At 37.8% G+C, this 16,087-nt stretch overlaps 1 protein-coding gene and 1 non-coding gene across 3 annotated transcripts; one reads left to right on the top strand and one right to left on the bottom strand.

The window, feature by feature from the left end:
- Positions 1 to 2,331: 2,331 nt before the first annotated feature.
- LOC118482561 lies at positions 2,332 to 2,438 on the top strand. Its single transcript, XR_004868593.1, has one exon. It is a non-coding gene; the product is annotated as a small nucleolar RNA R71 (small nucleolar RNA).
- A 7,673-nt stretch (positions 2,439 to 10,111) lies between these two features.
- Positions 10,112 to 13,080, bottom strand: LOC110877732 (GATA transcription factor 8). Of its 2 annotated transcripts, XM_022125927.2 has the most exons (4): positions 12,931 to 13,080; positions 12,387 to 12,439; positions 11,736 to 11,982; positions 10,112 to 11,239 (listed from the first exon to the last, which is right to left on the bottom strand). In XM_022125927.2, exons 3-4 carry the CDS (start codon positions 11,958 to 11,960, stop codon positions 10,418 to 10,420), a joined length of 1,047 nt encoding a protein of 348 aa, XP_021981619.1. In that variant the 5' UTR covers positions 11,961 to 11,982; positions 12,387 to 12,439; positions 12,931 to 13,080; the 3' UTR covers positions 10,112 to 10,417. The 2 variants fall into 2 exon arrangements, with proteins under 2 accessions (XP_021981619.1, XP_021981620.1); XM_022125928.2 differs by lacking the exon at positions 12,387 to 12,439 and having other exon boundaries at positions 12,931 to 13,079.
- Between the last annotated feature and the right edge of the window lie 3,007 nt (positions 13,081 to 16,087).

Genomic DNA, 16,087 nt, shown 5'->3' with positions numbered 1-16,087 from the left:
ATTTGTAAAAATATAACCTTTTTAGAACTTGAAATTCCCAAATTAAACCTAGATAAGTAAAAAAAATGAAATTAGCGGTTCCAATAGAGTTTTGTGTAAGGCTTGTAATTAGGACTTGCAAGATTCAAAGTTTTAGCATCCCCCCCCCCACATTTAAAATACACATTGTCCTCAATGTGTCCCAAAAATAAGTTTTTAGGTTGATTGAATGTGTAAAATGGTGTGAAAAAGCAAAAATTTATGTTACTGGGCATCTGGACACGGCCCTGTGGTGTCCGGGCACGGCCCCGTGTTCAAATCGCCAGTAACAGAAATTGGTAAAAAGAAACAGAAGCCTGAGCACCGGGGCGTGTTCAGTGAGCACGCCCCGTGTCTAGTTACCTGAACTGGGCATTTCCTGCAGATTGTGCAGCACGGGGCCGTGTTGGGTGGGCACGGCCCGTGCTGAACTTGCTGTAATGAAGAAAAATATGTCAGGTGGCCCTGTTTTTGTGCATGGGGTGCTGGTTCAAGTTTCCCTTGGTATCCTTCACCATCGCGAGTGTGTTTTATTCCTGAAAATTAAAACTAAACTAGAAAACATAAAAATTAATCTAGACTAAACTAAGGATAGTTCCGTGGAATGCCTCTGTGGTGCGCCACGTTTATAAGGGTCCTTGGCTAGACCAAAAACCTGGTCATATGTTACCCAAGTGGGATGTTTTGCATCTCATGCTACACCGTCGGAGAGCATCATCCAAACTTGAGTCAATGACCTTCATGTAGTTGACCGGGTCGTCGTCTTCTACTCTTTTTCCAACTCCAAACTTCATTTCCTCGTCCCAAATCCTCAATGTTAGTGTTCCATCATTCATATCTACCACTGCTTGTGCCGTAGCTAGGAATGGCCTCCCTAAGATGAGTGGTACTTCGGCATCTTCCTCCATATCTAGTATGACAAAGTTGGCCGGAAAGACAAATTCGCCGACTTTGACTAGTAGATTTTCAGCGACACCTTGTGGATATTTAACGGATCTATCGGCTAGTTGTATGCTTATTTTTGTAGGGATTGTTTTCCCTAAGCCGAGTCGGTTGAACATTGTTGAGGGCATGAGGTTGATGCTTGCCCCGAGATCGGCTAGTGCATTACGAACGGGGGATTCCCCAATCAAGCAAGGAATTGTGAAGCTTCCGGGGTCAAGCTTCTTTTTCGGGAGTTTGTTGAGTAGTAAGGCGGAGCATTCTTCACTTAAATTAACTAATTGCAATGATTCAGTTTTGCTTTTATGAGTGAGGAAGTCCCTCATAAATTTTGAATATTTAGGCATTTGGGTTAGGACTTCGATAAATGGAATATTAAGATGCAATTGTTTTAGTAAATTTTCGAACTTTATGAATTGCTCCTCGGTCTTTTGACGAATTAACCGACCAGGGTATGGGACCGGAGGAGTCTTAGTAGGTTCTTGAATTGGTGGAGAAGCCTTCTCTTGTTGGGGCGTGGGTGGAGTTGTGGATTGGCTTCTTTCAGTTGGCAGTGATGGAGCCTCTTTGGGACCCACGATACGGTTTCTCAATGTTATGAGATGTACTTGCGCCTTTGGGTTGGTTTCGGTATTACTTGGTAACGCGCCTGGCGGTCTCTCGGAGAAATTCTGAGCTATTTGATTTAGTTGCTTTTCAATGTTTTGTATACTAGCTTGTTGATTTCTAAAATTCGATTCCAATTGTTGAAATCGATCCGAGTTTTTCTTTTCGGTGTCGGAGATGGGGCGAGATACAGTATCTTCAAGCCTTTCTCGTCCACCTTGTTGTTGAGAGAAATTTTGTGACTCGATTCTTGGTTGTTGAAAGTTTGTTCGTTGGTTTAGATTTTGTTGGTTACTACCATTGTCGGGTTCTCTCCAACCAAGGTTAGGGTGGTTACACCATCCTTGGTTGTAGGTACCCGTTGGAGGACCCGACGGCTTAGGTCTATTATCAATGTAGTTTACTGACTCTGTTTGATCATCTACTTCTTTCATACAACTCCAATTTTCATATGGCCCACCACACCCTTCACAAGCCATGACCGAGGCTGTTTTTGCCATCTCTAGCTTTTTGATTTTTGAAGAAAGGGCCTCGATTTGGGCTTGTAAAGAAGTGCTTTCATCAACCTTATGGGCGCCCGGGGCAATAGATTTATTGCCTCGGGGAGTGTGCCACTGAAAATTGGTTTGAGCAATTTCCTCAATTTGATTATATATTTCATTTGGGCGACGATTACCTAAAAGTCCCCCGGAGCTAGAGTCAAGTGTTTGTCTTGTGTGTGGCAACAACCCATTGTAGAAAGTGGATACTTGTTGTCACACCGCAAGACCGTGATGAGGACACTTTCTTATTAGCTTCTTGAACCTTTCCCAAGTTTCATATAAGGATTCCCCATCCTCTTGTGAGTATGTATTAATTTCAGTCATTAGTTTAGCCATTTTAGTAGGAGGGAAATACTTATATAGAAAATTTTGGGCTAGTTCATCCCAGGTGTTTACCGAGCCAACTGGGAGGGCATTAAGCCAAGCCTTAGCTCGGTCGTTTAGTGAAAATGGAAACATTCGAAGGCGGATGGCTTCGTTTGATGCTCCATTGATCCGAAAGGTATCACATATTTCTAAGAAATTAGTAATATGTAGATGAGGATCCTCGTCCGCAAGCCCATGGAAGGTTGCGGAGTTTTGAAGCATTTGTATTAAATGTGGCCGAAGCTCGAAGTTGTTGGCTTCGACATTGGTGCATTGATAGTGGCGCCGAGATTACCTACGGTGGGTCGTAGGTAATCCATGAGGGTACGTTGGTCCGCCATTGGAAGTGGGTCCCCCGAAACTTTCTCTTGGATTTTAGCTTTAAGTCTTTTTCTTAGAAAGCGTTCGGGTTCGTCTAGGGGTTCTTTCACGTCTCTACTAGAACTGGAGCTCATACACTACGTGGATAGTTCAGATGTGGCGCCTGAGTCCCAAGTCTTGCAATAAAAACAAAAAGAACGTTGGTCAGGAGCTTCACCACGGCCCCGTGTTCAGATGAACACAGCCCGTGGTCGGAGATACAGTGATTGTTTTCCGGATCCCTGTTACTGGGGAGTTTGACACGGCCCCCTGCTCAACCCTCTATTACTCGGAAAATAAAAACTTCCAGTAACAACGCTGGGCACGGCCCGTGTCCGACCAGGCACGGCCCGTGCTGAGCTCTGCAGAAACTGGAAAATTAAGAAAATTCTAAAAAACAGAATAATTAAAAAATGATTAGGCCGTTGATTCCTAACTTTCTTAAAATCCTTGTGTCCCCGGCAACGGCGCCAAAAACTTGATGTGTGTGTGGTGTTATATATTTTTGATATATATTTTAAGCCCTTTTACACTTCTTAGTCAAGTTTTAAATTTATAAAACACGATATTTACTAACATTAAACACACATATTGGCAAGTGCACCCATCGTGAACGTAGTATAGTGTTGGTCAGATACCGAGGTCGTCCAAGGACACAAGAGCTTTTAGTACCGGTTTATCCTCAACGTCTAATCAAATCAAAAGTTAGAAAAAGGTTTTTAAACTAGAAAAATAAAACTAACTAAAATGCTGAAAAATAAAATAAAAATAAAAACAGATAGACAAGATGAATCACTTGGATCCAACTCGTGTGTAGTGTAACCTTTGATTATTTCCGCACTTTTGCACTTTTTAAGAGATTATCTTAGTTATTGTAGTAGGCCCCTCTTTTGAAGGTGACGTTACCCTCAACCCAGTAGTTTGAGTCAGCAAGGATACAATCCTAAAGGGTCAGATTATTGAAAGATAATTAATTAAGTTATTAATGCATAATGTGGTAGGCCCCTCTTTTGAAGGTGACGTTACCCTCGGCTAAGTAGTCTGGGTCAGCAGGGATACAGTCCTACGTAGCCGGGTTAAAGTTTTAATAGTAGCTTACATATAAGGGGATCAAAGAGTTTGGACCCCCGCCATCCAATACCGGTGGGTATTGAAGGAGGTCCTACTAAATTTGAGTCAGGTCCTTGCAGGATCTATACACTGTACAAGGCAAAACTCTTACCAAACCGTTCCCTTAACCCCCGACCAGGTAGCCAACATATCTCCATATAGACCGTGGACATATGAATGGTGAAAATTCTTTTATTTTATATAGACAGTAAAATAATGCCAAGACACCACGGAAAAACGATAAGGAAGAATCACCTTCAACATAAGAAACTAGTTATTAAATTCATTAATACATAACCAAAATAAAAAGTGCGAAAAGATTAAAAATAAAAAGTATTACACTAAACACTTGTCTTCACCAAGTGATGTAAGAGACTTAGGCAAACATGGCCTTTGATTGTCAAGAACTCTTACGATCAATCTTGGATCTCGAGATGACTCACACACTCTATGATGGATGATGGATGATGGTGGTGGATGATGGTGTTGTGATGGTGGTGGTGGGTGGGTGAAGTGTGAGAGAGGTGGTGTGCCAAGGGATGGTTTGCAAATGAGCCAAGCACCCCTATTTATAGCCTGAACAGCAGCTTGAGCACGGCCCCATGTCCATCCTCCTTCTCTTTCTTCATTAATTGCAGTTTGTCTGCATTAGTTGACCACGCCCCCGTGCAGAAGCGTATCTGTACTATCAAGATTTCCCTAGATTCTGCGAATCTTAGAGTTTACCACGGCCCCGTGTCCGGTGGGCACGCCCCCGTGGTGGGTGATAGAAGCTTCTACAACTTTGTCTTTTCTACAGACACTTGGGCACGCCCCCGTGCTCACTGAGCACGGGACGTGTTCAGCCTTCTTTTCTCTTGTTTTGCTTGGGAAGATGTTGTCGGGGGGTCGGGCATGCCACGTTTGTTCCTTTTCTTGTATGTATGTTAGATTTAGCTGCCTTTTTGCTTCTTTTGTTCATTTGAGCTCATTTAATCCTGAAAATACAAAAGGAAGACAAAAACACACTTTTTCCAACATTAGTACTAAAAAATGGTTAGTTTTATGCCACAATTGATGTAATTTATATGTTGCATTTTGTGCACATCAGGAAGCAATGGCCTAGACTTCGTATAACACTTTACGTGCTTAAATCTTACACTCAGCATAAAAATTGATAAAATATCGAAAGATATAAATCAAGTGATGTTGTAAAGAAGATCCCTAAGTGGGACACACCTCAAGTCGAGCCTCATCTCTTTGACTGAACGGTAGTTCATACCTGAGCTCTCAAGGTCTCGCACTAATCCAGAGTACAGATATCAATATAGTATATTCACCTATAAGACTGAATCTAGGGAATTTTGATACGGGAGTATATTCTGAGGTGGGACACGCGAATAAGTTAAGTTCTTAAAACACTAAATCTCATATCTCGAATCAGTTGAATTTTGTGTGAAAATTTAAGTGGATCAGTATACTGGCAATCTAAGTTAATCGTTTAGAACTTAAAGTGTTTATAGCTCAACGGTGCTAGTGATTTGTCATAAAGTGATATGATCCTCTAACACGAACTTAAACAAAAATATTGTCTGTAAATATTTCTTTACTGCTTTATGTTTCAGAAAATACAAAAAAGATTTTGTTTCTACTTTAGTTTCGACAACCGATGTCTGAAAGCTGAGTTTCAAAATCTGAGTATGCTGAACATGTTTCTGAAAATAAACAAGTTCATTAATTTGAAACTTGAAGTTTTAATTGAAAATAAAAAACAGTTAGCGAAATCTCCACGGTCATTAATTTGGACTTGGATGATTACTTGATAAAATTTTTTGGATGCTAAAACTGTCAAATTTATAAAGTCATTTGATAGGGGAAGTGGAGTCGGGCAATCCTGGATAAATTCATATTGTTACATTTATGCAATAGAGCCAGGTTCTTGATCCAAAAATATTTTAAGATCCGGGTCGTCATTCCTGGAAAAACCAAAAAAGTTTTCATTGTCACATATTTGAAATGCTCCTGCTTATGTTTAAAGCTAGGTTTTCAATTTGAAATTATCATATTTCTTACAAAAGTTTTAGATTTGCATATGTTAAGCCAGATTACGATCCTGATAGCCGAAGCTAAGGGGGAGTCTGAAGACGAGCTCGACGCAAGGGGGAGCTTGTATTCGAAGAACCAGGTGTCGATCCTAAAAGCACGGAAGCTTTATGAAAGGGGGAGCCTGAAGAAAAGAGTCAACTGAAAGGGGGAGCTGATTCAGAACGCAGAATCAAGAAAAGCTTGAAGAGGGAGTCTGTGGTTGCTGAAAATGTCAAAGCTTCATGAAGACTCAGAGAGAGAGAGAAAAGACAAGATGCTACGAGATTGACTGCGGTAATATCCAAGGGGGAGTCTGTGTGTGCATTAATGTTTATCACCTCCGTCAATCGTACATCGTAGCAGAAATAGAACAAGACAAGTTTAACGAATGAAGATTATAGAGAGAAGTCCATCATGACGGATGGAGGTGAGCCCATCCGGACGGATGTAGTTAGAGTGTTAAATAAGCCTTCATTAAACCATTCCCTATAAATAGCCCATGTATTGTTTCATTTTAGAATTTTTGCCATTTGTTACTTTAGAGCTTAGAAGTCTAGAGAGAGAAAGTAGCAAGAAGGTGATTCAAGGTGTAAACATTGTCATATTCTAATCGAATCATCGTTATAATTAGTTCTTGTGTTCGGTCCACACACGTACACGGATTCCGCACGCCGTACGTGTCGTTCGCAATCGTTCGGGAGTCAAATTCGATCCTACAACGCGTTCACAATCTTCTATGCTTGCACCACCTTAGATACTCTTGAAAACCATTATGGAACACTTGAAGAAAATTGAAAATGGAGGATGATGAAGATGATGAAGCCGAAAACTAGAGAGAGGAGGAGAGAGTTTGTGTTGGTGATTTTTGAAAGTGATAATGTGGTGAAGATAAGGTTTTTAATCCCTAATAATACATCAAGAACCTTTGGATAATAAAACTATGCTTTATTGATTTTGACCAAGACTACATGGGAGGGAAAGTGGGACCCTCCCAAAACCGTTCACTTAGAGGAGGGGGGTCTTGAGTTGTTTGTTGATTACTTTAAGTTTTAAGAGCATTCACATCCAAAGAACTAAATTATGTGTGTGGTGTTTTTAAAATATAAAGAGTATAAAAAGTGGTTGTGAGTGAATGAGAGAGAAAATGTTACTGTTCATCTGTATATTTGGGGGGACACTGTTCACCCCCTATAATTTTTTAATATATTTTGAAAGTGGTTGTGAGTGAAGGAGAGAGAAAAGATAATTATAAAGGTATAAAAATTATTATTTAATTGAAAAGGAGAGAGAAAATATAATGTTTTTTAGTGTAATTTAAGGTGAAAATATTGTGGATTGAATGTGAATGCTCTAAGCATAAGGTGTTTGATATTTGTAAGGATTGTGTTGTTAGGATATAATTAGGATGGTTTACTATGTCTAATGAATTGAACTAGTATTAGGATTCTAAACAATGTTAGTTTGTTCACTAGTTTGCATTTTGATGGTTATTGGATGTTAAACGGAAAAAAAGTGCCCTTGCAATTCGACTAATCTTTCTATACTAATAAACAAAAATCCTTTTTGAACACGTGTCACTATCTGGTAATTTCTCACCCTTATTTTCTTATTTATCTCTTTTATTATATAATAATAATAATATTAAACATCAATTTAACTAAATCTATTTATCTCTTTTGTTTAATTGATTTATTTTTTAACTCTAAAGTTTCAATCTTTAGCAATTTAAGTCTAAAGTTTCAATTTTTGGTATTTTAACCCCTTTGATTAATTTGATTTTTCACTTCTAATTCAAAAATTTCATCTTTTGCAATTTAACCCCTTTAATTTTTTTTTTTTACTTTCAATCAAAACTTTTCATCTTTTGCAATTTAATCTCAACATTTTTTTTACTTTCAACTTTAGTCTCTTATATACTTTTCATCTTTCATAAGTTCTCCGTTTAACGTGTTGTTCTAAATTTCCGACTTAACACGCCGCAACGTGCGTGTTGGGTTCAACGTTTTTTCATCTGTTTTTTCCTGTTTGACATGTCCGTCGCAGCGCGTCTATTTTTCCCCATTTGATAGGTCTGTCGCAACGTGCGAGTCAGAGATCGACTTAGTTATTTTTTCCTTGGTTTTACACACAGGCTCGTGGTCATGTGAAAAACATTTGCCTTTCATCTAACATGATATATAACTATTGAATCGCCCGCCGCATTGCGGGTGGTGGTAAATCTAGTGATCAAATATGAAGCAATGTTGGATGATTTATATTGAAGTAACCTTGTGGCATATAAAATGCCTTTGGTATTATTTATGATGATTAACATCATCTATTGATCTTGTATATTTCCAACAATTATGAAACTGTTAACCGGCTTATTAAAATTTGCTAGTTTATGGCTCAGATCGGACAAATTAAATGCTTGTATATTTTCCGGAAGGTTATATCATGTACATTTGTTTCCCAACTTAGAGTTTTAGGTATATATATCGTGTTGGACATGATTATGAGTCCTATACTTTGACGTTTAGGGGAGTACCGGAACCGTCCTAACACGACTAGTCTAACCGGACAATCGACCAACGGTCTTTGTAATGGTCTGTACCGCATCGCGACGCGGCGAATACGATCATGTAATATGCAAATGATATGCATTTCCTGGGGATTGCATAATAAAATTAAGTCTAATGCACGTATTGTATGTTAATTCAATGATTAAGTTGTACGGAATTACCGAATATTTTGCCGTTTGTCACATAGAAATAGAGGTTAGATGGGTGAATGAGTTGTTCTAATATAAACTAGTCTCTAAGGGTTCGATATTCTCACCAACATAGGTCTATCATCTAAACAACATTCCTACCCAAAACTCCAAAAGCTTTAAAGATCTCATGCTAGAAAGACATATATAGATTGTGTTAACATGTCAAATCTTTTGCAGGAAAGGTATGGTGCTTTATGTACTTTATGATATGTTTCTCTAAATGAAGAGTGGTTACTGAATACAAGTGAGGGTAAATCAACCTCTTCTAAAGTATGTGCCTACTCTTCGGCTCTTTGCAACGGCCAACCAGAAGACGAAACGATACGATACGAATACTAATGGGAGCATTAAATGCTAGACTCGGGTATAAATACTTCCTTGGTGATCACAAAGTGGCCTTAGCCCTTGAGCTCAAACTCACTCCTCGCCAGACATAATGCCTCTAGGCTAAACCTTTCATCTCCGCATCTACATGATGTTTATCAAACCCAACTATCTACAAGACGGTTTGAGTTATCTATGTGAGAATATAAGCGACTTGTTTAGAACAGATTGTATATTATTCTTACTTCCATAACAAACTTTATAATTCTCATTTCTTCATCTAAAAACAAATTTATCACTAAAATTAATTTCAACCCTTATTTAACCCTCACACCCTCTCTGTGTAATTATCTTGTATGTTTTGTGTTGGGTGTTAATCAATCTTAAAACGAGTGTGGCCAATAAGTTAAGTTAAATGTGAATCGTCAAAACGGGTGTACATTAACCATTTATTTCTATGTAAAACAATTTATGATACCTATTCCTACCATAATCATTATAGCATGATTTATATATGATTATTGCCCCTCAAAGACTTGAAATGTGCAACTATGGCATATATGACATGTGTAGTATGGTCAGTTAAGACGTATGAGAACATGTGTACTATATATGCTTCCATGTAAGCCTCAAACAAGGAGTAAAGCATGGCCACTAAGTCCAAATAAAGCATGATGATGACCTACTCTCTCCCAAGATGAATCATGAGCACCATGTCCCACCAAAACATGAGCGACCTAATAGTTATGTTTATAGATATTTTAGAAGCCGAGTCGAGTTTGAAATCATGACACAAACTTTAGCGAGATTGCGTTACCTTTTAACCTTGTGGCTGTAATAGTTTTTCAAATTTTATCATTTATCTTTATAGTGAATTTCAGGCGGTGTCCTTTAACCTACTTAGTTAAATTTTTCAGTTTGAAAGATAAAGGACATCGTCTGAAATTCACTATAAAGATAAACGACAAAATTTGAAATTCACTCTTAATTAAATAGCAACATTTGAGAAAAAAAAATAAGAAGCATATGCCTACAAAGAATATATATTTATATGAACTACAAAAAGAATTCCCATAAAAAAAACATGAAAAGAAACAAACATAACAAATAAAGAGAACAAGAAGCAAATCTCTTCTCTTAATCTAATCTTCTTAATCTAGCATCTCCTTAAACCCTAAACTTCCTACAACCACCTACATATATATGGTAAACATCTATATAGGCCCACCTCCTCCCACCTTGAGCCCTGTACAAAATTAACAAATTTAACAAACTAATTATACTAAAAATAGTAAAGAAACTAACAAGAAACCAAGCCAGTGAGATTTTTTGATCACATGTAATCCGCTCGTGGGTTCATGTTTGGGATGAGCTCGAGTTCACGCTCGGGAAGCTTAGCCATGACTTGCTCTGGCATACCTTTTGTTCTCATCTCCACAACCTTCTTGTGGGAGTTGGAGTGCAAAGAAGGAACAAAAGTTGGGCTTGCCGCAGGGCGATACTCCGGGAAAAGCCGCCCTGATTTGTGACGAACACCACAAGCATTGCAAAGGGTTTTGGGGCCCATCGGGCCTGCACGCCACTGGGGTGTTTTCGTAATTTCACAATGCATACACTTTCTAACTCCTTGTCCTGTCTGGTTTTGGTTTTGGTTTTGGTTTCGGTTTTCGCTTTTGTTGTCTGGGTTGAATTCAGCCTCGGGTTTCTTGGGCTTCTTCTTTCTCTTCTTCTGATCAGGCCCAGACCCGGCCCCGGCTGATTTTGGCCCACTATGAGAATCAACTAGGTTCTTAGAATCCGTAGTAACCGACACTGGTACGAGGGTCACCGGGGAGATGAGCTCGATGCTAGCACGAGGATTAAAAGCTGGTGGCCGAGGGCGCTTGCTTCGGGCCCGTTGTGGCCCGAGGGGAGTTGAGCTTAGTGGGATCATCTTACCACTATTTTCACCGCCCGAGCACGAGGATGAGCTGGAACTGCTGCTGCTGCTACTCTCGAGAACCGAGACAGGACTCGAAATCTTAAACTCGTAGTTTGCAACCACCAACGGCTCCTCTTTCGCCGGAATATCCTCTTTGTTCATGGTCATTCCCCCACCAGAAAACGAGTCTTCCACAAAGTTTGAAAGCCATTCAAGCTGAACGATATCTTCATACTGATTATCAAAGATTCAAAATACACAAAATTAAAACATAATTAACTTTATATAAAAAAAAAATAAAAAACTTGTACATCCAGTATATACAACAATCAAACTTCACATCGAAGTTTGTTAAAATTAAGGGTCTTGAAAACTCTTTTTGACTTCTTTTGTAATTAACTAATTATTAAACAACCATGTTTTTTTTTAAATAATTGATGCGGGATTTGAAAGTAACAATTATTGATGGGGCCAATCAACACCAAAATATATTCTTTTAAATAACAAAAATCTTTTATTATTAAAGACAGATCACAAAATAAAATACATGTTACCAGATTTCAAGAAACAATACGTTACAAAATCAACAAGCACTCAACCGACAATTTTAGTATTTCAAAATTTTCAACTTTCAATATGAACAAATGCTAAATTAATAAAAAAAAATAAAATATAATAATGGATTATGCTAAACGCACACTCTACCAAAAGATAGTGATTGAGTACTCACCGGAACTGCGAGCTCTGCAGACAGGGTAGAGGCACAATTGCTATCGGAGAAGATGGGATCAGAGACCTGCAACTCATCGGAATTGTTGGTCCAAACATCGGCAAAATCATAGCATTCGACTGACTCGAGTGAGGTGTCGGTGACCGCAGGGAATTCGATCAAATCTTCGAAATTATCGAACAAGCTTCCACAATCAATCTCATCAGTGAAATTTTGCGCAGCCATTTTTCTTTCCTAACTCTATGTTCTGTAGCAAAATTCAAGTTAATTAATTAACAACAATAATTCATTATTCATACAAACATATCAAATTTTTTTTTCAATTCAAAATACAATTAACATTTGCAACTGTTAATCTAAATTGTGAATTTTTTTTATTGAGTGTAAAAAAAGCAAAGATATGTATGTAAAAAGTGATGAAGGACAATGGTGAGACAGCTCGAGCTTGGTTTTTAGCAAAGAAATATACCAAAAACAGCACAAAATACCAAAACAAGCTTTTAATGTACTGTCATTATTCCTTCATAAACCATAAATTTGTTAAAGAATATAATCAAATTGGACTCAAAAGTAAAACAACTTTTTGAGGAGTTATCTTCCTCAGTGAAACAAATGAAAAAGCAAATTAATAAGATAGAGAGTAAAGCAAACCTAGAGATTATAATGCAAAGGAGATAAGACTTTGAAAACCGAAACTGCTAAACCTGCAATTGAGATAATTAACAAGTTAAATTGATTGAAAATTGAAATCAAACCGAACATTATTAACAAATTATAGCATATTGCTATGAAAATTGAGATGTATGAGAAGACGAATGCAAACAGTAACTGTAAAATTGACTTTAAATTAACAAAACAATCAGCTAATTTCTCTGTTTAATTTCAAAAAAAAAAAAAAACGAGACGAAAACACGAAAAATTCATCTGTTACTACGTTTCACAACATCAAACTGTATCAATTTGTATAAAATCGATTATAAACCGAACAAAACAACAAAACAATCAGCTAAAGTCTGTGTATATCTTCAAAATTGAAACGAAAGCATGAATAAAACCGAAACCAATTCGTACGAAATCGACTGAAACCGAAGCAATTGGCTTAGGGAGAGTGATAAACAATAAACCGAGGAGCAAATTCAATAGAAGACAGAATATAAATTGTTGTGAACAAATTGGAGGTTTAAAAGAGGCGCACCTGTACTTTAAGCCCTAATATGAGGCTAAAATGTGGTGTAACCGACGGCAGAAGAAATGGTAAGTAATGAGAGAGAGAGAGAGAGAGAGAGAGGAACAGGAAAATGTGAAATTTGAAAGGAGAGAGATTGAGGCTAAAAAAGGAGGGAAGATGTAAGGTAGGTGAAGCAGCTTGTTCAGTGCTAGCTGTCTCTTACCCCATGTCTTGATGTTGAAGTCTTCTCTCTCTACCTCATTACTTCATGGGTCCCATGCCATACCTCTCCCACCGCGACCTCATTTCTCTTTTACTAAGGGTGTAAGGGGTGCTCACCTAAGAGGTGAGTCCTCTCTCTTACGCCCAATCAATCCTCGTGTGCCACGTCAACTCTCCTCTTAAACTCCCCTAACACCCTAAATTGATGGCGGCACTCCCCTCTTAGGTGACTTGATTTTTATTAAAAAAAAAAAAAAAAGTTTTGATTGGTCCATTCATCCTCTCTCCTCCCCCTCTCTTCGGTGAAGCCCCACCGGTTTCAGTCCCTCTCTCTACCTTACCGCTATGTTGGCGGTGCCATCCCCGCTCGGCAAGAGGGGTCCCCGCGTGGGTTTCGGTGGGTGCCCCGCCCACCCTAAAATTTTACATTATAAAAAAAAAAATTAAAAAAAGTTTAGACTGATGATCCCTATGTAGCCAGAAGATGAAAGTTGTCCGATATGTCATAAAACTTGTATGGATAAATACAGAGAGTACGCAGTGCATTTTACAGAGCTCCTGGGTTCAAATATCGGCATGACTGGGTGCGAGATGTTTTGTGGGACATCCTGAGAAGAGCTGGGATTTCGGCTAAGAAAGAGGCTCCTGTGAATTTCCTTATGGACCCTATGGAAGGGAGATCTACTCTATGACCAGCGGATCTGCTCGTCTTTGGTTGGGCTAGAGGGAAACATGCTTGCGTGGACCTCACGGGGGTTTCCCATCTAGCTGGTTTAAAGGAAAACAGGTTTGTAGCTGGACAAGCAATAAGAAATGCAGTATCGAAGAAAGTTGATAAGAACGCTAAAGCTTGTGCAGAGAACCAGCATGTTTTTGTCCCTTTTGCCTTTGACACATTTGGCTCCCTAGTGCTAGAAGCTATCCAATTCCTAACCAGGATCCAACGGGTCATCCACAACAATTGCTCAGCCTCAGGGGGACGGGGTTTTGTCTTTGGTAGATTAGGGTTTGCAATTCAGAAAAGGTGGCGGCGCAGCTTGTTGCCCGTCTACCTTCTGTTTTGATGTAACTTGACAAGTATGAATAAAAAAGTTATCCAAATTTTAAAAAAAAAAAAAAGTTTAGACTTGATTACCCAATTTTGACTTATTGGTCGGTAATAATTTGATATGGTAATGTGACTAGTGGGTGGTACTCTTATAATTTTTTGTTGTTTGTCAAAGGGCGATCTCACTCTAATGGGATAGTAACTACGTATGTTTCTAATGAAAACTTGTAGGGCTGAGCAGTATACGGTTCAGAACCGCTAGAACCGGGGAACCGAACCGGAACCGCTAGATCCAAACTGTATTTTTGTATATAGGGTCCGGTTCCGGTTCTTAAATTTGGGTTAAAAAGGTTCCCGGTTCGGTTCCAGTTAAAACCACGGTTCCGGTTAAAGAACCGCTAGAACCAGTTGGGATTATAAATATTTAAAACCCTCTTATATTCATTCCACAATCTCATCTTTCATCTTCTAATTCTTCTCCATCTCTCAACCCTAACCCTAATTGCTATCATACAAGTTCATCTCCATCAACACCCTGCAAATACAGGTACGCTATTATACATGACCTTTTTTATGATTGCCTATATTTTCTTTCTAGATGTTTGCTTTCTGAAACATATAGTTTCTGTATGTGAAAATAAAAATTGAACAAAAATAATCAAATCAATGTTGATCAAATTGTAAATGTGTATATAAATAGTGTATCGCTTAGTAAATACAGTAGATGCATTACTGATCAATCTATTCACGTAAACCAAATACAGTAGATGCATTATTCGTTTATTTTTCTTAATTGCTAACACTTGGTTTCATTTAGATGTTTATGAGAAGATTGAGATGATGAATATCGAATGAAGTTTTAAGATGTTTGTTTTAATTGTTAACACGATGGTTGTAATAGTTTTATTTAGAGTTTGTTTTATGGCTTGAAATTTTTTATTGTTGCTTTGCTACTTTTATTTTGGTTGGTTTGAAATTTGAATGTTGCAACTCTTAGTTAATGTTTTAAATGGTTTTATTTGTTTTTATTGAATTGTTAATTTTACGATTTAATTGTCAATCGGTTCCCGCGAGAACCGTTTACACGAGAACCGTTTAACCGGTTCGGAACCGAATCAGAACCATTATAATACGGTTCGGTTTTGGTTCTTAAATTTAGCAATTAACGGTTCTGGTTCGGTTTCAGTTCGGTTCGGTCCGGTCCAGTTCTGAACCGTTGCACAGCCCTAAAAACTTGACGAATATTTATCTTACTTAGATATTATGAAATTAGAAACATATGGAGTTACGTATTCGTTCGAGTGAAATTGTTTGGAATGTTGAAAGCGGAAGTTAGAATTGCCATTGCTTACACTGACAGTATGGATAACTGTCATGTTTAGCTATCATAAAAATAATTCAAAACTATGAATGTGTAGCTTTTTTTAAGAAACGTAATAATCTGTTTTGAATAGAGAACCATATAAACATGCTTTTTAAGGAAACGATCTATTATGAATAGATAACCGTATAAACATATGTATCTGTAACTTTAACTAACACGTATATAAAATACAATCGCATAATAGTCTTTCTTTCTTTAATTATATATTCCCTCCTATTTTTTACCAATATTTACCTGATTTTCGTGATTCTTAGTTTAAAATTCATTTTCTTTATCAAACAACTCCAAAGTTTTTATCATATGAAATAAAATAGGTGTTAATCTTCAGACACTCTTTCACTCTATCTCTCTCACTATACATAGAAAGAAAGAAAGATAGAGTGAAAAATGTGTGTGAATAAGATTTTTAGGGTATACGTGCCAATAAAATACAATGCAATTTGCATTAAATTTTAATTAAAAAAAAGGTAGTTAATTTTGATACATCCATCCTCTCTATCTCTTTCTACACATACATAGTTATATATAGA

The sequence above is a fragment of the Helianthus annuus genome, chromosome 9 (genome assembly GCF_002127325.2).
Source record: "Helianthus annuus cultivar XRQ/B chromosome 9, HanXRQr2.0-SUNRISE, whole genome shotgun sequence".
NCBI classification, from domain to species: Eukaryota; Viridiplantae; Streptophyta; class Magnoliopsida; order Asterales; family Asteraceae; genus Helianthus; species Helianthus annuus.
Note: the sequence above shows the minus strand (reverse complement) of the source record. Positions and strands in the feature narration are given on the sequence as shown.

Coding starts and splice junctions, on each gene's coding strand:
- LOC110877732 (XM_022125927.2), bottom strand. CDS start 11,960: ATGGCTGCGCAAAATTTCACTGATGAGATTGATTGTGGAAGCTTGTTC. Junction 11,240..11,735: donor CTGCAGAGCTCGCAGTTCCG/GTGAGTACTCAA, acceptor TTTGATAATCAG/TATGAAGATATCGTTCAGCT.